At 38.0% G+C, this 25,720-nt stretch overlaps 1 protein-coding gene across 3 annotated transcripts in view; it reads left to right on the top strand.

Moving 5' to 3' along the window:
• ICE1 (interactor of little elongation complex ELL subunit 1) overlaps positions 1 to 20,710 on the top strand; it is a 40,142-nt gene extending 19,432 nt beyond the window's left edge. For all 3 annotated transcript variants that reach the window (XM_009638465.2, XM_035893958.1, XM_035893959.1), the window contains 8 exons: positions 3,185 to 3,537; positions 4,146 to 8,894; positions 10,632 to 10,800; positions 13,879 to 14,039; positions 16,308 to 16,498; positions 17,958 to 18,064; positions 18,797 to 18,895; positions 19,803 to 20,710. In XM_009638465.2, coding sequence (XP_009636760.1) covers positions 3,185 to 3,537; positions 4,146 to 8,894; positions 10,632 to 10,800; positions 13,879 to 14,039; positions 16,308 to 16,498; positions 17,958 to 18,064; positions 18,797 to 18,895; positions 19,803 to 19,984 — 6,011 coding nt within the window. In that variant the 3' untranslated portion in view covers positions 19,985 to 20,710. The remainder of the gene's footprint in view (positions 1 to 3,184; positions 3,538 to 4,145; positions 8,895 to 10,631; positions 10,801 to 13,878; positions 14,040 to 16,307; positions 16,499 to 17,957; positions 18,065 to 18,796; positions 18,896 to 19,802) is intronic.
• Positions 20,711 to 25,720: the final 5,010 nt, after the last annotated feature.

Here is a 25,720-nt window from a genome sequence, read left to right as displayed (position 1 = left end):
GAACTTCTCAGTGGATGTTGTGTATCAATAGAATATTGGTGCATGACTGATCTTGAGCATATAGATAGGATGTAAAGTCCATGATAGCTTAGTACTATTGTGTAGTTCACTGTGCAAAGAAAAATTCCCAAATGTCAAACTGAAGTTCTTTTAGGGGCAAAATACAGAAATGTGTGTTTCTGCCCACTTCAGTGTGGAGAAAATTCTGAGTTTAGAACTGGTTGGTACAAAGGAGCATGAAAGAAATCTAAGATATAATCTAAGATTATATCTTAGAGAGAACCACCTTCTGAGTTTTCCTTATTTTCTTTGTTCCTGCTTGTGAAGGATCTCCTTTTTCCCTTGGATGGTCTAATGAGACTCGAATTGTAAAAGGAATCTGTTTTTCATGACTAGATGCAGAGCGTCCTGGAAGGTCTATGTGACCATAGCTTGTAAATAGCTATATAAAACTGTGTGATATTAAAACTTGGTAAGATGCTGCTTTGACCAAAGGAGATATCAGAGCTTATTTATCTTTGGGGATAATGAGGTGGAAAGGCCCTTAGGCTGAACAGTTTCTCCCTCTTACTACTGTCCGTTGATTTTGTTATGGAGCTGCTACATGAAGTGACTGAGATGGATCTTGGAAATAGGGGCTTTGATCAGTTTTCCTACTAACTCCTGTGATGGAGCCAACATATCAGAATGTGCTTAAAGGTTATTGGGAGACAGATCTCTGGGAGGTCATTTTCACCTGTCATATTGAATTAGTATTATCATAGAATCGTTTAGGTTGGAAAAGACCTTTAAGATCATCAAGTCCAGCTGTTAACCTAACCCTGCCATTCCACCACTAAACCATGTCCCTAAGCACCTTGTCTACCTGTCTTTATATACCTTCAGGGATGGGGACTCAACCAGTTCCCCTGGGCAGCCCATTCCAGTGCCTGATGACCCTTTCTGTGAAGAAATTTTTCCTAATTAATCTAAACCTCCCCTGGCACAACTTGAGGCCGTTTCCCCTCGTCCTGTCACTCATTACCAGGGAGGAGAGACCAACACCCACCTTGCTACAACCTCCTTTTCAGGTAGTTGTAGAGGGTGATAAGGTCTCCCCTCAGCCTCCTCTTCTCCAGGCTGAACAACCCCAGTTCCCTCAGCCGCTCCTCATGAGACTTGTGCTCCAGACCCTTCACCGGCTTTGTTGCTCTCCCTTGGACATGTTCCAGTAACTCAACATCTTTCCTGTAGTGAGGGGCCCAAAACTGAACATAGTATTCGAGGTGTGGCCTCACCAGTGCTGAGTACAGGGGCACAATCACTTCCCTACTCCTGCTGGCCACACTATTCCTGATACAAGCCAGGATGCTGTTGGCCACCTGGGCACACTGCTGGCTCATATTCAGCTGGCTGTCAACCAGCACCCCTAGGTCCTTTTCTGCTGGGCAGCTTTCCAGCCACTCTTCCCCAAGCCTGTAGCGCTGCATGGGGCTGTTGTGACCCAAGCGCAGGACCTGGCACTTGGCCTTTTTAAACCTCATACAGTTGGCCTCGTCCCATTGATCCAGTCTGTCCAGGTCCCTTTGCAGACCTCCTTCCCTTGAGCAGATCAACACTTCCACCCAGTTTGGTGTCATCTGCAAACCTACTGAGGGTGCACTCAATCCCCTCGTCTACGTAATTGATAAAGATATTAAACAAAACTGGCCCTAACACTGAGCCCTGGTGAACACCAACTGGATTTAACTCTGTTGACCACAACTCTCTGGGCTCAGCCATCCAGCCAATTTTTTACCCAGCAAAGAGTACGCCTGTTTAAGCCATGAGCTGCCAGCTTCTCTAGAGATGCTGTGGGAGATAGTGTCAAAGGTTTTACTGAAGTCCAGGGAGACAATATCCACAGCTTTTCCCTCATCCACCAGGCGGGTCACCTGGTCATAGAAGGAAATCAGGTTGGTCAGGCAGGACCTGCGTTTCATGAACCCATGCTGGCTGGGCCTGATCCCCTGCTTGTCCTGCCCACGCCTGGTGAGCACACTCAGGGTGAGCTGCTCCATAATCTTCCCCGGTACTGAGGTCAGGCTGACAGGCCTGTAGCTCCCCAGATCCTCCTTCCGGCCCTTCTTGTAGATGGGCATTACATTTGCCAACCTCCAGTCATCTGGGACCTGCTGATAAATGGAGAGTGGCTTTGCAAACTCCTCTGCCAGCTCCTTCTGCACTCTCAGGTGGATCCCATTTAGCCCAATGGACTCATGGGTGTCCAGGTGGCACTGCTATTGATGCTGCTTCAGAAGTACATGTACAAGTTCTAGTAGTGGATAAATACTGACAGCAATAATGATGCACACTATTTTTTATTTTTCCAGCAGAATGCAAGTTGTTCCAATTAAATCAATACATCCTCTGTTCAAAACCATTTTGTACATGTGCTGTTCTTTATACTGTGGATCATGCTTGCATGTATGCAGAATAGGCTTGATCTCTTGCTTGAATACTGCTGATTCTGTGTCCAATAGTGTTTGTGAGCACTATAAACAAGGTCACAAATACAAATGTTGTATAAGAATTGTTTTTTAAGGGTTGAGCTTTATCCTAGTCACATCATTAAAGACAAAATCTTGTACGATTGGACTAAATTTGAAATTTAAAGAACAAACACTTTAAAAGTGTATGCATATTAAATCATAAAACTAGGAATATATCTAAGAACTCCCTGTGTTTATGGCAGGGTATAATTGTAACTGGCCTCCAAGTGCAGCTGCTGGCTCAAAGCTGCAGGATGCTTTAAGCTGAGATTTACAGCCTGAGTGGGGAATGTCAATGCTTGCCCTGCTTTTCCTGAACATCAGTTACTGGGCTAAAACTGAAATAAATCAGTAGCTTCAGTCCTACCCAGTATGGCGCTTCCTGAGAAGAAAAGTTGGGAATAATAATCTTAATGATGCAAATCAGAAAGTGGTTTGGGGGGCAGCTCTTTGCACATACATACACCTTTTTCATGAAAAAAATAATTGTTTGTGAATAACAACATCTGATCTCTGTAAGGAAAATATTTCTGAAAGTGACATTAAGTGCTTCTTATTACTAGTCTATGGGAACATCACTTGAAAAGATGGTAACGCATTCTTATTGCTATGATGTTCTCTATAAAGAAAAATTGGAGGGGAAAAGAATTCTTAACAATATTTTTGTGTCTTAGAAACTATACAAATTCACCAAAAGATCAGGAAGTGTGATGGCAAAATGCTACCTTGGTATTCTTCACTAGAAAGTGCTGGAAAGCCAAATTCTGTAACAGCCATGCAACTTCAAGTGAGTACTGAGCCTTTTGGAGGTGACTGTATTGAGAACAGGACTACTGAAGAATGTCTGCACGGTGGTGAAGATAAAACTGTAGATGTGATAATAGAGACAGATGGGGCACACGGCAGTTCAGACTTCTCCGATCAGGAGCAAAAGTGCCCAGGTGGAAATGTGACAGATATATTGAATTGGGCCAGGCCTCTCCCTGCTCTACTTTCTCCAGTACAGCTTTCACCACTAACTACACAGGTGAGTTTTGGGATGTGTCTGATTTGGCACTAACTTGGTTGTATAATTACTGCAAAAATAATGATTTGATATTCCTGGTCTTTTTTATTTTTTTGAGTTATCAGTATCAGTTACTCAAGCACTGAAAGAGTCTTTGTGTGACTGTTCAGATCCATATGGATACTTTTTTACCTTCTAGCGTACTGCCTGTGGAAGAGGGCAAAACATAATTTTCAGAAGTATATTTAAAACAAAGTCACCCATGTCTCAACTGCTGTCATAATTTCTTTTCCCAATGTTGCAGACTTAAAGTCCCAACTCCTGTTGTGTATAAGTGAGGCTTTCAGAGCTAAATTCCACAGCTTGAAAGTCAAGGGGGAACCTACTCAAATGTTGTTTTCCAGTAATCTTGGAATGCAAGTAGATAGGTAAAGAAGTCTCTGACTCTTCACAGGGGTATTTTCCATTTGCTATGAAGAACAATGATGAAGAATGATGTAATTCTGTTAATCAGCCTTAATCTCTCAAAACTAGTGCATGTCAGGGCCACCAGTGTATTTGTTTAGAGAAATAGATCTTAATATTCCAAAGCCTGGTATCAGTTTTAACTTTTGTGTTTTTCATTAAAGGATATATTGTTTGGAGAAGTCACAAGTTCCAGCGATGAAGAATTTGATTGCAGTGCTTCTGTGGTGGAGGATATTTTACAAGAAGATCAAGTTCAGCCTCAGAGTTGTAATGTATTCAGCCTCTATGAGGAGTGTAACAGACAGAGCAAATTATGTGAGCATGGTCTTGATGCAAAAATCTCACGTAACCAGAGCTGGAATGAAAAGAATGTTCGTATCAGTCCAAAGATGTCAAGCAAGGAGGAGACACATGCTGAAACAAAGCAAGCTGCTACTTTAATGACAAACATGGAAGGTAACAAAGATTGTTTGGAGGAGAATTCTGAGAATATGGAAACTAAGAAGAGAGAACTAACTGAAGCAACAGCACATGAATTGGAAGCCATTGAAGAACAGAAAGGAGATAGTGAGGACATGCACAGTGAAGAGGGACATTCTTCAGCTAATTTTATGTTACACAGTTTCAAGCCTCAGAATCAGATGGAAAAATGTAGTGAGGTAGAGCAAACAGAGCAGAATGCAATCTTAATCAGAGCTGTTGATTATGAGGGTGCATATGAAAAGCATGGTGAATTAATGAAAGCAGAAAGAGATGGATTATCAGGAGAGAGAGGAACTCCCAGGGCAGTATCTGTTCCCCAGAATGCTGCTTGTTTGCCACCTGCGCAATGCATTCTGCTTCAAAGTGAAGATCCTGAGGAGAAATCTGATGTGTTGATACAGAATGAAGTGGATGAAAATGAATCAAAAAATGTAGTCAAAGTAACTAATATGGCAAGTGATGTAGGGGAAAACATAAAACAAGTGATAATTGGAGAGGAAATAACAGCTGCAATACAGGTGAAAGGACTCTGTGCAGAGGCAAATAATGAAAGCAAGCTCTCTGAAAATGTGTTGTCTGATTGCAGTAGCTCAGAATCCTTCTGTGAAGTGGAATGTCCTAAAGACCTAATGATACAGCATGATGGGGAGAGAATAATTATGGAGACTGAGGCAGACAGTGGACCTACTGAGATCTCTGTGCACTCTCAGTGCTCTGAAATAAAGCATGATAGTGAAGAGATACTGGAGAAACAATGTGTGCAGACAATAAAAGATGAAGTGGATAGAGAATGTGAACCAGAGACTGTTAAAATTTCTAGTCATTACTTACCTATATCTGCTATCGAAGGAATCAGAAATTCATTGTCTGTAGATGACACAGACAAAAATGTAGGTATGGAGAGGACTACTTTGTCAGCCTTCCCAAAAGATGATTCACAGCTCAAAATTGAAGACAGGTGTATAGCCAGACCTGAGGCTGTTGAACTAGCCATGAAATTTAACAGAGAAAGTGTTCTAGAAATAGGTGAATTGTCAGAGCTACTCCATAGTGCAGAAAATGGAAAATTAGTAGATATAAAGGCGGGGGAATATTTAAAAGGCAAACCATACCAGGAGGAAAATGGTAGTAATGTATCGCAAGGGAAGCCAGACTTGGAAAGTAGACTTGCATTACCAAAGACGGCACGCATTATTGATGCAGAAAGCAGTGTTGCTAAGTGTGAATCCTCTGTGTTAAATTTTACAGAAATAAAAGGGGAAATAAACCAACCTGAAAACCTGTGTAGGACATTAGAACATGGGTTGTCCAAAACTCAAAACTTTAGAGTGTTTGAATCTCAGGAGACTGAATTCAAAGTTAATCCAGAAGATTTCAGAGAGGAAACCAGTGAGCTGTTAGAAAGAGTAGATACCATTGAATCTGTCTTAATAGAAAGTAATCTTACTTCTCAGGCACAGTTTGCAAAACCTCTGAATCAGTTCTTGGTAACTGAAAATGTTAAATGTGATGAAGTAAAAGGGGAATTAAATAAACAAAGCAAGGAATTGGTGACTGAGACTTGTTCCAGTTCATTTAACTGGGAAGAGAATGTTGTGAAGAAAAATAGTATTTCAGAGATCATCTGCCAGCCTACTTCAGAAATGGATTTTAATAGTAGCTTGGCTTTTTCTGCTCAAGGGGACTTGGAGATGGACTGTATAAATACTGAAGAAACGTATTCTCCTGTGCAAGTGGGAATTGGCTTGGACTCCACAATGCCTCCTGATCTTAATTTCAGTCTTCAGAAAGCTGTCAGTTTTGTCGAAAATAATTTCGCAGGAAAGGTTGCTTTTTCCCATATATGGGAAAACAAAGGAGATAAAAATTGTGTTATGGGTAATGGATTTAACTGTTCTTCAGAAAGCTTGGGAGGGAGTGCTGAGGTTCTACCTGCTGAAAAAGACATATGCAAAGAACTGGACTGCCTTGAGAGAGAATACATACACAAAAACAAAGTGAAAATTCCAGATGAGAAGGAGCAGCCAGTAGACAAAGAACTTCAGGCATCTGTTAAATCACATATCCTGGATGCAAACTCTTATAATACTTTTCTTCTCCAAAAGTTTGATTCTCAAGAATCAGGACGCAGGACTCCTACGAGGGAGGTTAGAACAGATCCTTCCAGAACTGGTTCGCTAACAGTGGGGGGACAGACCAAAGAATTGAATAGTTTTGAGGCATCTGGAAAAAATGGCATAAAAAGGTCTAAAAATTATTTTGATATGCCAGAGCAGAGCAATCAATCTGAAGAGAAAGACTGTTCTATACAAAAAGTTAGGTATGTGAAATGTTCTGAATGTGTTCCCATGTTCAGAAAGGAACTGAGAGCTTCCAGGAGAATTGCAGTGGGTGCTTTGGAAGCTGGTGCAGTTATTGATAGCGATTACCAAGTATGTGAACTTCATTCAACAATGCACCCAGGAAATACTTTGAGGGTTCATCACCTAAAAGCAGACACTATGTTGGATATGGATACACACTGTAGAACAAACACCTCTCTAGATACTGCAAATGAGTTGCCAAGTGTGGTCAGGGAGGGTTATCCTAAAGACTTAGCCTCTTGGAAAAGTATATTAGTAACCTCTGAAAATACTGAGGGTGCTAATGAATGCATGGTAGATTCTAACAGAGCTGGATGTATCTATGACAGTGAGGAAAGTCTGTTAAAAACTGGGACATCAAAAGAAAGCCCTGTGATGCCAAACGCTTCAAAAAATAAATTATCATTATGCCAGATGTTAACCAGATTCTCAGAAACTTGCAGACTGGCTGTAAAAAACAGTAAATTAAATACACGAATGTTAGCACTTGACAATTTCTTCGAAGAAAATGATTCTGAAAAACTTCAGTCAAATGTGGAGCAAAGTCTACTACATGGTGTTGGTATCAGGGTCCCAGTGTTTGAAGAATGTAATCGTAATCAAACTTGCACTGCTTGTAGCATAGGAGAAAACAATACTGATGTTATTGTAGATGATACCAGTAGAAACAAAATTTTTGTCAAGTATCTTCCAAATCCAGCCCTATCTGATGTAGAGTGCAATTGTGAGACAGTTAGGTGGCCGCCTGAGCCACAAAAAACAGTACTTGAGAAGCTATGTACATTGGAGTCAGAGTCTTGTGTGGATGTTGCTCTCAAAGAGACCAATAAATTAAAGTGCAAAGAGCAAGAACCATCTGAAATTTTGACTGTTTCAACCAAGACAGCTGCCCAAGTAATGCATGACAAGCTATCAAAGAGGCTGTTTCAAGGTAAAAGAAAAACAAAAACTCTCAAAGTAACTCAGCCAGTTCTTGCAAATGCTGATACTTCTATGCCGATAAAATCCTCATCTGACACTATAAATAAAATTAGGCGAGAGATGGGTCCTCCTCTGCCTCCTTTACTACTGCCTTTGATTGCTACTCCTCCAAAAGCTGCATGTACCATGTCACCAGTAATGTCTTCTACTGGTCAATCCTCTTTGCTTTCCCCTCTTGATGACCTGATATCCCCACTACGTGAAACTCCTGTTCCTCCTCTCATGTCTCCGTTAACAGATACTCCAACAGTCAAATCAGCTCTTTTATTTTCTCCTCCCTCACCCTCAGAAATGGCAGTAGGTAGAAGGATTCGCTCCTCACCTTTGAAATTTTGTACTTCCATTCCAAAGCATGCACTTCCCGTCCCAGGAAGATTTCCTCTGTTTGCACCTGATAGTGCTGCTCCAGGTGCTCCTCAGGAGAACTCTGTGAAAATACTGGACACTATGTATCCAGAGCTGTCTGCAAGGGCAAGGACACTAAACATTCTGAAAGGCAATATTCAGCTTAACCGATGCGCTTTTCCAGACAGCCAAAATTTGCCAGGACCTGTGGCTCAAATAGGTGGGTTCAAAGCAATTGCATCTACATCAACTGCTTTTGTTAAAACTGGGAGCAATTTGACATCTGATAGTAGCAAAGACAAAGATGCGCAAAATCAGCAATTGTTTTCAAGCTCATCAAATAATCTTGAAAAACGGACACTAATGCCAGTATCTATGCCAAGAAGTGCAAAGAGACTGAGGTTGGACTGTGAACCACCAAAGCTGGAGCCTGATGATATTGTTGCTATCAGAAATACTAAAAATACAATCTCTGAAATGCAGGAGGCTTTCCATGACAAAAACTGTGAAATCAGTGATTCAGCATACAGTTCCAGTTTAGAAGCATCGCTACCAGTAAAGAAGGTTAGCGATCCTAACTGCCAGAAAGTTTCTTTGGCGTTGAAGAAAATTGCTGAATCCTGTTTTGACTTGTTACCAGTTATTAAAGGTCATGTGTATGTTGGCAATATCTCAAAGATTCCACTAATGAGAGATGAAGAGAAAGAAGTTGTCTATGAATTTGGTATAAAAAACAAGGTAAGTAGCATAATTTTTAATTCTGTGTTTTAATAATTACTTCTGTGCAGATGAAAAGAGTATAACTATGTAGCGTTTGAATTCTCAGTTGTTCAGGCAATCTGCAGTGCCAAAGTGTAGTCTTGAAAGGTTATCAGATATCTAAACTTCTATAACTTAAGAAAATACAGAACTTTACAAGAAATTACTGTTCAATGGTGTCCAAGATGCAAAACTGCATTTGTAAATATGTTTGCTTTCCTGATGTATGCATAAAAAGTGTGAGGTTCAATTATCTTTTCTTACTTTTTCAATTAAATAAGATAAACTTCATTGTATATACAATGGTGCTATGCCCTTTCATTCCATGTTTACCATTATCATTCTACATCAGGTTGCTCAAATGAATTTTGTTGGAAAAAACTTTAGTTTGTTTCTCAGAACTTGCTTAGCATCAGTGTTGAAAAAAATAATTGCTGTCATTCTGCAGCAAAGCAATTCACCAACTGATGCATGGCAGCATTTTGCCCTGTTTCAGTTCTTGAATGTAATTAAGTTCTCCACAGAAGTTGCTACCAAGTTCTTGGGTTGTCTTTGTTAGGAATTGCCAAATCTGTTAACTTCATGGAAGCAAGGCTGCAGCAGCTTTACGTTTCTAGGTCCAGGCAGTAGCAAGGCTGAGTAGCCTCAGTAGCACACAAGCGCACAATATGCACCTAATCTTGTTTCCGTCTCTGGCTGATCAGGGTGAAAGCCTGGTAGTGGAAAACACATACATACATACATACACAGATAGTATAGATCCCTCCAGTAGCTAACATTAGACACTCGGTATATCCAGTAGGTGACTCCTGTTCTCCCTACTTGTCCCATGCACTGATAGACTTACAGATACAGAAGTGCACACACATGTCCCTCCAGTAGCTGGTCCAGACCTATGGCCTTACCTGCATCTGACCCTCAGAACCCTGGTCTTTCAGGTAGCTGGCTTGGACCTCCTGGTTCCTCATGAAGCCAGTGCTCAGACTCCCTGGTGTCTGTGGGTACCCAGTCTAAACCGGTGGCCTCTCCAGCACCTGGCTCCTAAGCCTCTCATTCTACTTCCCACTTTTAGCGCTCCCTCTAAACATCCTATAATAGGTCTTACACAATCCCAATATTTTCCTTCCTTGCATCTCATTTTGACTCCTGTGTTACTGTAAACAGTAACATGTTGGTGACGTATCCTTGTATGTAACCCTTACTGTAAACAGTAACACCCCCTCCCCACATCCTGCAGCATGTAAGGTTATCTGGGTAGAGACTCTGCTGTTGACTAATATAGTAAGTCTCACACCTGGACAATGGGCTGTTTGTCCTCCTGTGGTAGCTCTGGGAGTAGCCAAGTCAGGGTGTTCCATTTGCTCTGATTAGGTTATTGGGGTTCCTCTACCTGTCATTATTCCTTTCCTCACTTTTTGTTTAAGGAAGGTAGTTTTTAATCACGTAACTAAACAATTTATATTTGAAGAATAGTAGCCCTATTCTGCATCTGTTTAAGGCATGTTTATTCTGGGAAGATGCTCCTCACTCTTTTCTTTTGCTGGTTGTCTCTAATTCACTTTTCTGCATTTTTATACATATGCAAACTTCTCTGCATTTTTATATGTATGTATATCTTACTGCAAATAAGATAGTAGGTCTCTTGTCATACTACTGTTATGTTACCAAATATTCTCAAGTATAGAATAGTCTAACAATATCTTTTGTGCCTTACAGCATTTAGCAGAGTCCTTGCTACATGTTATTCTCAATAAACTCAAGGCTCAGAAGAATGTCACAAATTACAATTTCAATCAGGCTCTATGTCGAGTCTATACAGGAATTTGTCGACAGTTGGGAGATTTGGAAAGAGCTCGCCTTTTCTGCTATAGCCTACTTAAAGAAGGTATAGTATGGCTTAGTGGTCTTGTATCTTAGATATGCTGTGTGTCTTTGCTGTAGTGTTCCAGAATGATTATGTTTGTAAAAACAAACAGACAAAAATTCTGTGAAAGGGACGTTTTCCTTAGAACTTTTTTCTATAGCGCAGAAGAAATTTCCCTTCTCACAGTTCCTCTACATCTGTGTCTCACTTTGGTGGTGACCTGGGTTCTTAGTATTCTACTGATTTTCCAAATAAATAGTTTAATTAGCCCCCTGTGCTTTCATTTTTGCCCCACCATCTCCAAAATAATAATACAATTCCAAGGGATTTTATACTTATTAATATTTTCATATTTTAACTGAGTAAGCACTGATTCATAAAGCAAGTGTGATTTAAAAACATGCATTGGCTTAAAATAGTGTCGAGAGTTGGACAATGCCTTGATTGAAACCAGTGCATTTGTACATGTCCTCCTTAAAGTTTTATTACTTCCCATGATCCAAAGTCTCACTTGGTTGAGAGTTTTTTTCATTTTGTTTCTCTTCCTCTCCCTCCCATTCCTTTTGTTCCTGGTAACAAAAGTAATACATACATACTGTCACTGTACTAAATTAAGAGTTTGTCTTAGTTCTGGAAGGACTTCACTTAGTTTGAAAATACTGAGCCATCCAGGGCTCAAAACAGTATACTGGTATCTGTGTTTCAAATTAAAATAAAATAAAATTTGAGAGCACTGAGGAGCACAACGCTACAAATTTTTATTGCTTCAGTTAGTGGTTATCTTCCATATAACATCCCTGTCCTTTTTTTTCCTTTTTTCTTTTTTTTTTTTTTTTTTTTTTTAATGCTATGAAGGACTGTGATTTTTATTTTGTTCTTAATTGTCTGGGGTTTTTTGTTGGGTTGGGATATTTTTGTTTGGGGTTTTTTGCTTGGGTTCATTTTGGAATTCCTGTTTTCTTACCCATTTTTCTGTCCTTTATCCAGTCCATCATTAATCTCCTTTCACTTTTTCACTATTTTTTAATACTGCACCATGTCAGAAATTATTAACTGTCAGATACCTTTTCTTAGTCTAAATTAACAATTAAGCCTTTTATTTTGCATTACCTCGGTACTTTTTCTTTTTGTGGGCTCTTGCAAATATTAAACATTTCCCATTTTTTTCCTTTCTTTTTCTGGGTAAGAGCCAAACTTCAGTAGCTAACTGCATGTTTTTGTTTAATGATTTTCTTTTCTATACTTTGAATTGCATAGATATGCGTTGTAGTTGTTCTGTGGCTTTATTGTTATCTTTTGAGTGTAAACAGCTGTAAACACATTTTAAGGGTTGTTTGATTTTTTTATTTGGTTACAATGCATTCATTTTAGGGTTTTCTCTTTCATGAAATTTCACATATTAATTCCCATCAGAATTACAGCAACACAAGTGTGAGCTATGTTCCAGCTACAAAATTGCCAAATTGACTATAAACAGTCAGTACTACCTCATTAGACTTGCATCATCTGTTCTCTTGACTTCTTGTCAATCCTTTTTTGTTCTGTTCTTCTTACAAGTATTTTGCCTTAAATGACTATAAATTAAATGCTACCTTTCTTAGGTTATTTTTCTTCTGTTCCCTTTTTTCTTCTTTTTTTCTTTTCTTCTTTTGATGCCCCTTTAACTCTTATGCATCACTGAGTGAGTCTTTTAAGTGTTCCAGACTCATGGGCAGGCAATTCAAGTTGCAGCATGTAGCTAATTCTAGTTTAGCAAAAGTCCTTGCTCTGACAAAAAAAAAAAAAATTATTCTTATGTGATGAGCAGCTTCAGAGTAGAGAAGGTACATCCAAGACACTGAATGGGAATCCATTAAAGTGAATCCATTAAAGCTTCTTGATTTGATGAATTTTCATATGCTCTGTAGTTCTTAAGATCTTTCTAAAGATGTAGAAGTTATGATGAAGAGGGAAGACAGATTTAGCTTTTCAGTTTTCATTGGGTTTTGTAGCTTTTCATAGCAACAATAGTGTTTCAGGCCTATGTATTGCAGTATTGCATTTTGTGCATGAAAGTAATACCTACTTGTTTATTCCAATATACTTTTTATTGCTTGCAGTCTACATACTCATGTGTTATCTGAATATTTTGCCTTGAAGATCTCTGGTTTAGTGTTCAGAAGGGTTTTTTAGCTTCCCTTTGATGGCCTGGAACTCTGTCCTCTCTTACTCATATAGTTCTGGATATATAGTTGTCAGATACTTGCTCTGAATTAATTTAATGAATGAGGTTTCTTCAGTTACATCAGTAGCACACATTTTTGTGTCTATGGAAATAAAAATTTTGGCATGCATGATTCATATATGCTCAGTTAAACTTGTATAATATATAATTTCCCTGATGGAGTCTGGGAAAATTGCTGAGCAATACCAGATTTCTTATTTGATTTATATGAAAGTTCTTTGCAAAGTTTGTTGGTTTTGTTTTTTGTTTTTTTTTTTTTTTAATGTAGATTTCATAGGTGTATGGGTGCAAGGCTTAAGAAGCACTGTGGATTTCTACTGAAGACCTGGTTTTCATATTATTGCACATCTCAGGATTTTTTTTTTTCTTTTGGACTAGCTCTAGTTTGAGCCAGTGATCAGAGTGTTTATTTGTGACTGGAATGTATTAGGTAGGCTTCTGGAGTGCATCTTCCAGTTAAATTAAATCCTAAAATAATACAGTTTCAGTACTCTAAGTCAACTAAAGTGCAGTAAGAAGGATGAAGGGAGCCTAACCTCAAAATGCAAAAGAAAAGGTCCTTTTCCATTGGTGTTACACAGCAAAGTCCAGTGAAGCCTTTTTTTTTCCCCTCCTTAAAAAAAAGAGTGAAATTACAATGGGGTAGGTGGCCGGGAGGGGGATGTTTTCTTTCTTGGGTCTTTTTTTCTTATTTAATCATGGGGCTGAGATTTGCTAGTATGACTTCCCTTCCTTGGGCTGCAGTTGTTACATGACTTCTATGTCTTCTTTCCTAGTTATCTTGCTGAAGAGTGTACTAGCTTTTAATGCCTGAGTGTTTATATTTTTGGTTTTAAATGTTGAAAACTTACTCTGTTCTCTCTTTTTTTCCTTAGACTTTCCAGACTCAGAAAAATTGATTTTATTTATCACAAATGTATGGTCTGACATATTTGTCTTCCAAGGTGCAATTAATAAAGCTATGCAATTAGTTGTCAGGCAGAGTTTAAGCAATGAGATGCTGGCCTGTTTGAGTGCTTATCTCAACTGGGAAAAGGTAATGTCTGTTTTCCTTGTCAGTACCAGCTTTTGTCTGCATTGGTTGCTTTACTGGCTGAATCAAATCAAGTATCTTACTTCTGATGAAGGGTGCGAAGATACCCTGTGAATCTCCCATGGAGTCTGTACAACTGCACAACTAATGCTACTTCAGGCCTTTTTCCTGTGGTTGTCTAGGGCCTACTAGAACACACTACTTTTCTTGTTTTTCCCTATTAAATACTAATCCCTCTATTAAACATTAAAAGTAAACACTGTTTTTAAACTTTGACTAGAGTGTTCTTGGACTAGGGAATTCTGTCCCTCTGTGGAACTGTGACTTTGATGTTCTTTGAGGTGTGGGTTTTCTGTTTGTTTTGGGGGTTTTACTATGTATTGGGACATTGTCTTTCATAGTTCTTTGTGTAACAGGTAATTATTTATCACAGTTCATTTCAAGATGAGCCTGGCTCTTTTTACTCATTATTGTTGTGAGGTAGACTGTAAATATCCACTTATCACCAAAAAATTATCAGCCAACTAATTTAATAAGTAGTTGGCATGATCAGTACAAAACTGCAGTGTTGACAGAAGGATGGCCAGTGTTAAGGACCTAAGGACTTCTGAGATTTGAATGCAAGTCTTTGAGCCCTTGGGTGAGTCATTTAATTTCTGTCAATTTTCAGTAGGCACATATTACCATCCTGAAGGCGATGTTGCAAAGAGGAAAAATTGGGACACATTTGATATCAGTAGGAGCAAATTCATATCATGCAGATGGAAAGCCAGAGCTACTTGGCTTCTGGAGAAGGAGTTTGTGTAACAGGCTTGTGTGTTTGCTTGAAGAATAGGGTCCTAGTAGTTTTGAAAACCCCCTATTAATGCTGGGCTTGCTTGGTGGAAGTGCTATAGTTCTGTAAATATTTAGTGAACAATATCGTCTTGATTCATAGCTCACCTACATCCTATCCTAACATGCTGCTCCACAACTGCCTTGGGGACTGCAGCTAGGCTTACTGCTGTCAGCATAGCATTTAGGTCTGAAACCAGCCCACAATTTAATATAGTACCACTGGAATTACAGGCCCTGAAAACCTCCTGATTTAGTGCAGTATTACAGTGCAGTGAGTTAAGAGGACATGGATTTTTATATGTTTCTTTTTTTATTAAATCACAGTTCTGATGTAGCGTTAAGCTCTGGTGTTCACAGTTACGCTGTACTGCAGTCCCTATTTAGCAAAGAAATTGTATTCTCTGGTCTACTTGGTTACAGCTTTCAATCTCATGCCAATAGAGATGCACATAAGTTTATTTCCAGGAATATTTACTGAGGCAATAATTCTGTGCACTCACACTGCCTGCTTTCTTTATGGATCTCTATAAAATATGAGAGCTGGGGAGAAGGACCTCAGGAATTTCTATATTGATGGTAGCAGGTGACATCATCCTATCTGTAAGATGTTTTTTACTTAGGTGGAAATACAGGGACAAATTGCAGTTGACAGTCTGTTTTACATATAATTTTATGAGAAGATTATTCTAGTTATGAAAGTAAAGCTCATGTAGAATGGGTACGTAGTTCTTGGCCAAAGTATGCCATTTTAGTGACTTGTACCATTGGAGAATTTGCCAATTTTATGAGTTTTTGTACCAAGAAGATATGCTGAGCACCCACTGTGTTTGTGTGATAAGCCTAGACTTTTGTCTTAATACTTTAGATATTCAAAGGATGTTTGTTTTTAAATTTCCTTGCTTGCCCTAGCTATTTAATTAGCAGAATTGTTTCACATTACATGTTTTCAGTTATTACTACTTCAACTATTTAAAGTACTTGCTTGGAAATTAGCCCCTAATGAACAATAAACAGTAACAAATTTCAGCATCAGAAAATAATTTTAAAAACCCCAAGACTTAGAAAGTGAACAGGATTAGTCTAATCTTCTTGCATTGGAAATACTTTTTTGACCTTAAAGCTTCATTGAGAGAAACAAAAAATCCCAAATTGTAGGAGAGAAGAGCAAGTGTAGGGTTTGTGAGTTTTGGGGTGGTTTGGTTTTTTTGGTTTTTTTTTTCCCCCCAAACTCTGCTTTTAGTAAAAACATCAAGAAAAATACTGAGTACTTTAATATTTTGGTTTATGTCCTCTTTTTGTTTGTGTTAAGTCAAACCCAGAGTTGAATTTATGGTGTAAGAGGCTGTGCACAGTCAGAATCAAATATATGTAAAGAGTTTGCTTCTGGGTTGGTAACTATTCATGCGTTAAGATTATCACCTTCTAAATTTCCAGAGTTCCTCTTTAGATGCTGGTATTATGGTCTCAAACCTGCTTTTAGAAATGCAGTCATGTCCAAAAGTAGAATTTCAACTGAGTGAGCAATATGGAGAGGATCTGAGTGAAGATGCTTGGCAGTACATATTTGCTGTTGATCTACTCTGCTCTCACCTGAAGTGGGATTGGACACATGACAATGTTATAAGGTATTGTGGCAAGCAGTTCTTTCAAATGTTTTCCTTTGTGGTTTTTTTGTGGTGTGTTTTGGTGGTGTTTTTTTTCCAAACTTGAGACATTATGACTTAGCTTCTAACATAATAAAACATTGCATAGATACTTAAAATGAGGGCATTTTAACTGGTAAGACCTAGGATGCTGTGTTTGTGTGTCTTATTGTGAAATATTCAGAATGAGTGATCAGTGAGGAAATCTAGGATTTTATGATACTGGTCCAAGAAATTAACCCTGTTTGAACTGTTCTAATAAAGAATTGCTTTTAAAATAGCTGTCTGTGGACAATTATGAAAGATTTTAAGATGGATTGTTTGTCAACAAAGCAAAATTATTGTCTTCCACTGAACTTAATTGTTGAATTCCCCTTCCCCCATCACTAGAAAATGAGGGTGGAACTTCTGATGTGTAAATAACACTCCTTCAGTGCTGAAAGTGAAATGTAGCCATGCTTATTACTGTGCTATCCTGATTTCAGTCTGATATTAATTGTAAAATCATTATAATACTTAGATTTAATGTCTTAAATTTTCTATGAACCATAAAATCCAGCACATGGACTGCTCCATACTTAACGTAGTTTGAAAGACTTCATTTTGATACCTACGCTGGTCTGACAACCCCTTTTTTCCATGTAGAGGTTACATAATGTAGTAGAATCTCAAAAAATAGCATTTGTTTAACTATGACATAACATAATAATTGAGTAAAGCAAATGCAAATAACTTACAATCATCATTAAGTCTTCTATAAAAGTTCCATGCTTTCAAATAGATATTTTTAGTGAAATAGTGAAGATATGTTTAGTGACATTTTTAGTTAAATACTTTTAAAATTAATACAAAATAGCTTCAGTGAAAGGTATGTTTTTTTAACTAAAGCCATACAGAGTTGATTGTCTGTGTGGAGTTGTGCTGATAATAGATAACTAGGTCCATTAGCATCATTTTAAGGATGAAAAAAGTCTATCTCGGGTCCTTTCAGGTTTAAAAAGAAGCATCAGATCCTACTTGTAACATGCAAGCTGAATTTTCAGTCATATAAGCAGCTTGCGTAACATCTCGGCATGACATTTGAAAGTAATGCAATTTCATATACATCTATGAAGTCAGTGGAGTAAGTTCTTGACTTTAGGTACAGATGCAGAATGTTGCAGGGAAATTAATGGGAGATGAATAGGAATACTATTTTGAACAGAAATTATTCCTGCAGAAAGTTAGCTTTGACTGTTTGGGTTTAAAACTTTCTTTGCATTACTCAGATTTTTGGATGCTTGGAATATTGTGAATTTCTCTAGAAGGTGAACTAAAGATGCAAGTGTAGCTATGGAAAAATACATGGTAAACAGAAGAACCATTTGCATTCATTATTTTATAAATATTCTACCACCCCTTCATGCAGTATCAGATTCTCAAATTCATTTGTCTTTCACAGCAAAGTGCTTTGGCCTTCTATGGATAAATGGGTAAAGAATAGAAAAGGGTGTGAAACTGCTCAATCTATTCCTGATAGTGTTATAGCATTGACACTCAGGCTAATTGGTAAGTAATCTAAATTCTTGGTTGAACTTCTGCTGTGTGTAATTATGTCCTGTGAAAGTGTCTGCCTGCCTGGAAAGTGAATTGAAGTATTTTTGCATTTTTTTAATCTTGATTTATTTTTTTCTTTCTTCAAAAAATTTCACCTTAAAAGCCAAACTTTTACGATCCTATGCAGATATTTTCTGCTTGTCAGCCTGTGGAAAGCATGTATTTGAGTTCTGAGAGATTTTACTCTGATTTCACAGTAACAAATACCAACATGTCTTATGTATTTAAAATTAAATCATCTGTAGCTACACAGGCTTTATAGCAAAGTGTATAAAATAAGGTTTTATGTGCAACATAATACCTCTTCCTGACATTTTAAGTTAGATTTATTTATTTGAGATCTAGATTGCATTCAAAGTAAATAGATAAAACAGGTTTCAATAGGTATTTTCAGTATGTAGGCTATATAATAGTTTGTTAAACAGAAATTGCATTCTTTGAGAGTTTTACACTTATAAACCTGTGGGAGGTTGGATCAATCTGATGAAAAAGGCCCTGGGGTCTTTAGTCACAAAAATAATAGGACAACGGTTGTTCCCAAGACAACACAGCAACAAGAATGACTAATTTTTGTAATTGAAATTTGCATTTTCTGTTACACTTCAACAGATAATCAGTAAGTCTAAGAATTAGGAAGTTGATTGTTTAAATGTCAGACACATAGTAAACTTTTTTTTCTTTCAGGTCGATTGGGCCAAATAGGTTTGAAGGAAGGATATCTTGCTGCAGTGAAGAATATTAGTTCTGTAATTGGACTGTTTGTACAGCATGCAAAAGAGGAAGGTAATATTTATTTAGAGGAACTTGAGTGTAACATCTGCAATATGAAGTTTTGCCAATGTAAACAGAACAAATGCAAATTGAGACACATATGCCAAAACAGCCTGCTTGTGCAGTTTTATGTTAGTGCAGAACAACACAGTTTTCAGTTTGAGTCCCTTTCTCTTCTGAAGTTAATGAAGCCTATGTATTACCTTCTGTTTGAAACGGAGAACAACTCTGAGGTAGTTTCAGCCACTTTGGAATTACACTGTTTCATGTAACAGTGTATCAGCTGTGTCAGAACTTTAAGGGGAATCTTAACCTGAGCAGTAATAGCTAATTTGTTACCTGAGCAGCTCATGCTGAAGCTTGCTTTTAGCAAGATGGTTGTATTGAGAGAGTGTTGCAAAACAGTCCCAATTCCTGACTGAGACAAAGCAAGGCAATTAGGGCAGCAGAGAATATATTGCTTAAAGTATTCTGCATGTTAAGTACATCTTGCAGTGAAGCATTGGTTGATGTTAGAGAGCTGTTTTGAACCACTTTTATAGCTTCTCTTCCTTTCAATCTCAAGTTCTTCCAAGTAAGTGGTATGTGTCTGTTTCGGACTCTGTGTAAACCGGACTGTTTTCATAGAAGTCTGATCACCTTTAACTAGAGTAAAATCACTAGATGCTCAAATCTATTATGCCCTTTGAATACTGAAAACCTGCTGAATTCAGAAAACTGGAAAGTGCTAGTATAAAATGAGATGTTATGGAATTTGTGTACAGGTTGTCAGCTTGCCACTTTCTGATTTTAGGCATCCCAATTGTTGATGTGTTTTAATTACAATTCTTGAACTAATAGTTTCTTTAGATTCAGGTTTCCCAAAAACATTATTGCATGTCAAAGTGTCTATAAGCTGATTTGTGTTAACTTTTTGCAGGTATTCCTTGGGGTGTGCAGCTGGCAGCTATATATTCCCTGTGTGATTTGGGTTCAAGCAATCCAGAAGGTATTGTTGAAGCCATCCATGCTTGGAGAGCCACAGTTCTTAACGACATCCCTTTTGCTGTCACAAGTGGCATAGATGAAATCACTTCTCTGTGTAAAATGGAGCTAAACTAAAATATAGGGAAGTGGACTGATCTAAAGGAAGAAGTGCCTTATTTTACTAAGCAGTAGTTGGTTCCAGTTAAAAACAATACAAAGCAGCATGCCCTCTTTTTATTGTTTTTATTTTTCTTAACAGCATCACACAAAGCAAATTTAAATATTTTATTTGGCTTTTCTGTTTGAGGGCAGAGTTTTAAAAAAGTAAATAAAAACACTTGCTTTCTTAATAACTGATAAGTCATCTGAAAACCAGTGTGTCTTTGACTCCTGAGATATTTCTGGTTTGATGTCAATAAAAATCAATAATAGTTTCCATTATTTTACTTCCATCAATTTGGAGCATGGGCTATTTGACACAACAGAAGATTGAGCCTGGCTGAAAACCTGGATTTATTATTTTGTACAATATTTAAAGTAACCATTCAGATGGCAGAAGTTTGCCCAGATTCTGCTTTATTTTGCTTGAGTAGTCTCATAAGCTTAATTTGAAATACTTACGTAACGTAGGAATTGACTTTTTTGTGTAACAATCATGTATAGAGTAACAGAGATACTAAATCTCTGAACTTGTATATATGGTATATTCTGGTAATGTGTCTCACATTTGATACTGTTCCACTTGGGGAATTTTGTGTATGTAAATAGAAAGTTGGTTCAAAAAAAAGTTCACATTTATTAATGATAGCTTCGCTACACTCTGTGGTTTTGTATCTTTCTTAATAAAAGAAGCAAACACCATTGTGTTCTTGTTGGTCCTTTTAACACAGAATGAACTGTTGTTTCTAGCTTATATAAATAAGGGAGCAGGAGGAAATTACCTATGAGGTCATTTCACTGAATGAACACTGCAGTTCTGGCCACTGGAAAGAGGGCATTACTGCATGTCTCCAGAATTTTCTGGTATGCCTTGGGGGCTGGGGAGGTAGTTTTACAAATCCATTGAAAACTTCTATTTTTACCCCCTGATTATAAGCATATGAAGTTGCGAGCTTTGCTAAGGCAGATTATCATTGTAGTGGGACCTAGACTCTGCCAGAGCTTTGATGTGGTGTCAGTCTTTCTTCCTTTTTCTTTTGATCATAAGAATGTCAGAAGGCTTTTAGTCTGCTGAAGCGACCTGTGAACTTGGATAATGAAATCTTTAACTCTGAGTGAATCGGACAACATACAGTTTACACTTAATTCTTTCTCCTATACATTGTGTCCTTGCAGACACATCTATGCTTTTCAGGCTTGTCTTCAGTCAGTTCAGTATTTTTCAGTTGTAGCAAGCACTTTACAATTTCTTCTGGTTCTTGTAAACTTTTTTGGTACCTGAGGACCAAGTTGTGTTTCTTGGTCCTCTCAACGGTTTCTGAGTTGCTGCATAAAGCTGCAGGCTCTCAGTTCTTGTGGACAGATCTTATGTTTCCTGGAGGTTCTGCTCCGTAGCATGCAGAGTAGCTCATTAAAGAGAGAAAAGTCATCCCCTTCCTGCAGTTCTGCTTGATTAGGCGCTGCTGTCTTCAACAGACAGGACGCACAGTGTTTTTGGTATTGCCTGTTGTATCAATGCCTGTAGCATCATATTTTAAATAGAATTTAGACACAAGCTTTAGCTTGTTCTGCCTTGCCAGTTTGTTTTTACATCTACTTCAAATTAATATCTTAAACCTACTGGCTGTTTTTAGTGTGAATGGAATTTTATAAGAACCTCCCTTATATCTTATGCCTCCTATTCTAGACTCCCTGATAAAAAACACTTAAGCAGTAGAATCAATTCACTAATGTTTCCAAATATTCACTGGAAATGTAAAATTCTGGGTTGGAATAGCTGTACTGACAGTTCAAAATTTACAGGAAAACAATGTATTTTATAAAATATAAGTTGTGTATTTTGTGTATTTACACAATGTATACAAAACATTGTATAAATATTTTGTTTCTGATCAAATTGCTTCACACTCTTTTGCTTACTTATAGAAGCAAGTTCTTAGTTCACACATCTGTTATTCAGTTCTGCCACCAGAGTTAGTCCTTGTGGTATCTGTAGCTGGCATGTTCTTTATGCTCTGTGTGTGACATAAGGGGTAACACATATGCTAAACCTTCAGTTCTCATTTCCTCACTGAATTGCAGTACTTTGTGTCTGACTCCTTTTGATTATATCTTAATTTCAAAAGCATCTTTCTGTACCACTTGTGATTGTCATGTTCTATCATATGACTTTCACTCCAGACATATTTGTATTGTCACAGCTTAAGAACAATGTACCTGAGAAATTCCACTGCTCTTCTGTATCATAGATGAAGCATAGTAGCTTCCACATCTTGGGGCTTCATGCCAGAAGTAGTAAGTCTTCAGATCCAGGTGGCCAGGTCATTTTATCTGTGCAAGATCATTCTGCCTTGTCTTTGATATCTCTGAGAGCTACTAGCTTAAGAAAGACCAAATGAGAAGCGTGTTATAAGCCACCTAGCCTTCTTACCTGCTTTGTCTGGATTCCAGCATACTGCATCTCTGGAGGCCTTGATGATTGGTACAGGCTATACAGGCTGTCATTCAGCACTGAGAAAGTAATTGCTGATAACTGTTACTTCCAGCCACACCTGAAACAAAACCTTGTGAGATTGATTTCTACCAGCACGGGTGATGTGATGGCTTTGGTTGCGCTAGTGTTGATTTTTCTTTAGTGCTGCCTTGGCCATGTCCAGCTTTGTGCTAGTACTGTAGTCTGGGGCATTCAACTCTTGTCTTCATTTCTGCTGCCAGTGCTGCTGGCATGGTCAGCTCTGGTGCAAAAAGCTGGTGTCAATATGCATTGTGATTTTTGTGCCTCTTCAGAGCCTAACTACCCATGCAGTCTCCTAGCCGTCTGAGAGGTTCTTTCCTCTGAAGTGAAACCATGCAGAGCAAAGAGTCCATTGATTTCAGTTGCAGATATAGCTGATAGCATTCTGGCTGTCAAATTGGTCTAAGTGAATTTAACCCAGCGAACTAGGTCAATGAAAAATGTAGTATTGGCAATACCTGTGCACAACAGGCACTGCTACAGATGTCTAGCATGAAGGCTTCCAGTAAGGATCTGTAGAAATTAATTTGCCTCAGGTTGAAGCTGTATGATGTCTGAGACACTGGGCATTTTGATGACTGTGAGGGCTATGGGGATTTTATGTATAGCCTTTACTTATCTTGCATTAAAATGAGCACAGAGTATCTGGAGTGGGAGGACAAAAGGAAGCAAATGTTGACAATAAAAGCGTTGATAATATCTGGTGAAGAAAAAGAAGAAGGGAAATAGATTAAATAAAAGAAAACAAAGGAACACTGTGAGAAAAGGATCCCAGATGTTTCAATGCAAAACCATTCCAACCCAAAAACCTTCACAGCAAACAGAAAATCCTGTTACCTTTAGAATTTTTAGAAAACACTGAAGTATATGAAATTCACAGGGGAAATATCAGTTTCCCAAGACCAAAAATTCACAGCTATACTAATTTGGAAACAAAATGAAAAAACAAATAAAGACCCACAAAGCCAAAGATGAAAAATCTGTTCTGCTAATACGACTATAAGAATAATTTTTTTGTGTGCCAGAATGAGAGCCTGATTTTAATTCTGTTGTTACTCTCTACTGTCCAATTAAACTGTATTTGAATAAGCAAAATCATTTAATACCTGAAGGTGTTTGGTTCTATTAAATACTAATCACGCATATAAAATAATACTTGTACCTTACACACACAGTTTCAAATTTAAAAGCTGTAAAATGTTGACATCTATAGATAGTGGAGAAAGTATAACAATCTTTGCCATATGGAAAACTTTATCTGCATAATTTTCATTAATCAGAAATTGTGTAAGTAAATTTCTTATCAGGATATGTGTTCCAAATACTAAAATCCTATTTTGTGTAAAATACTTAGTCCATTAAAACAGGTATTTTCAGATTTCTATCATCATGCTTTCCTGTGTTCTCACACGAATGTTGACCGTGTGGCCTGTGCCAAAATATGTGTATCAGAGAATGTTCAAGTTTTTACTTCTTCCACGCCTTCTCATATTCCTAAGTGAAGACATGAAAAGGCACCTCAGCTGCTAAGAAATTAATGTCAGCAATCTAGGGCCCTTTGAGACAAAATGCTAGCCATCAGAATTGATCTAAGTTTAAAAAACTTGGCTCTAGCACTTCTCCCCACCCAAATATAGGAGTCAATAAACGTGCAATCATTGATTTACTAGGACAATTCTGTACTACAGCCTTCTGACTTCATAGCTGTATTATCAGGTATTTGAAAAATCCCTGACAGACATGCGTTTACTCCAGAAGAAACTTGTCATAAATACTGGGGAGCAGTTTAACTTTATGTCTGTTTGTGTATAGATGAACAGGATGCTGGAATAAGTTATTCCAGGAAAAATTATATTTATTTATTTTACTTCTATAGCTGCCTTTATACTAAAAGTTCTTTTCTGCGTGTCTGTATCCTAGCATGTTGTATTGGCAGAAGTATTCCACTGTATGCTCAGTCATACAGCCATCCCTTGGTGCAATACTGATTTTGGACATATATACCTTTTTCTAAACTATGTTTCTACAAAAAGCAGCATCTTTAACCTATGCTACCATTTTTTGTTGGCCTGATATACTCTTAGAGTATTTTCTGGAATGATTCTACTTGTCTAGGTATAGTAGCAGATCTTTTCTGGCGTGAATTAGTTCTTGGTTTGTCTTCATAAAAAAGAAAGGTCTGGACTCTAGATTGTTTAAAATTAAGCTCTAGTTATTTTATCAAACCCTTTAAAACTGATATATTGTCTTTCCTAGCTTCTGCTTTCATCTGCCAGTTTTGAACAAAAAAGATTGCTGAAACAGACCCTTTAAAAAGGTCAAAGCAGTTACGAGTTTTCTATGCTCTACCTTCAGTTTTAACTGATGAAATTGAATGTATGAATGGAAACCAATCAGAGAACCTGAAGATTTGTTTTCAAGGAGCTGAAATTAGGTCATTAAATCAGTTTGGAATGTCACCATATGGCTTCACATTCTTCCCATCCTACCTAACTTTTCCTTTCCAAGAAAAGTCAGAGACTACAATCAAGAGACTGTCAAATTAGAAAGTTTCTTCAGAGACAGGCTTTGTAATGACACTGTTACTGGACCAAGTACATCTGCAAAATTCTGAGCCATGTTAATGTAATGGATGTTCTGAGCCATCTATTGCACTTAATTCAACTCACTTTATGAAATTTTTGCACGTTTTAAATTTAATTTTTTTAAAAACCATTCTGGAGCTTAGTGAAGCAAATAGGTACTTAATGGGAATTAAAAAGAAAATAAGGGAGATATTTACGCAAATGGACTGGGGTTTGATTATTTTGAATTTTAGTCTTCAATGGCTCATATTTCTTGAGCCACTACATAGAATCATAGAATCGTCTAGGTTGGAAAAGACCTTTGAGATCATCAAGTCCAACCATTAACCTAACCCTGCCATCCCACCACTGAACCATGTCCCTAAGCACCTCACCTATCCTTCATCCAGGGATGGGGACTCAACCACCTCCCTGGGCAGCCCATTCCAGAGCCTGACAACCCTTTCTGTGAAGAAATTTTTCCTAATGTCTAACCTAAACCTGCCCTGGCACAACTTCAGACCATTTCCCGTCGTCCTATTGTCCGTTACCAGGGAGAAGAGGCCGACCCCCACCTCGCTACACCCTCCTTTCAGGTAGTTGTAGAGGGTGGTAAGGTCTCCCCTCAGCCTC

This window comes from Egretta garzetta, unplaced genomic scaffold, assembly GCF_000687185.1.
Source record: "Egretta garzetta isolate BGI_Z169 unplaced genomic scaffold, ASM68718v1 scaffold155, whole genome shotgun sequence".
NCBI lineage: Eukaryota > Metazoa > Chordata > Aves > Pelecaniformes > Ardeidae > Egretta > Egretta garzetta.
Note: the sequence above shows the minus strand (reverse complement) of the source record. Positions and strands in the feature narration are given on the sequence as shown.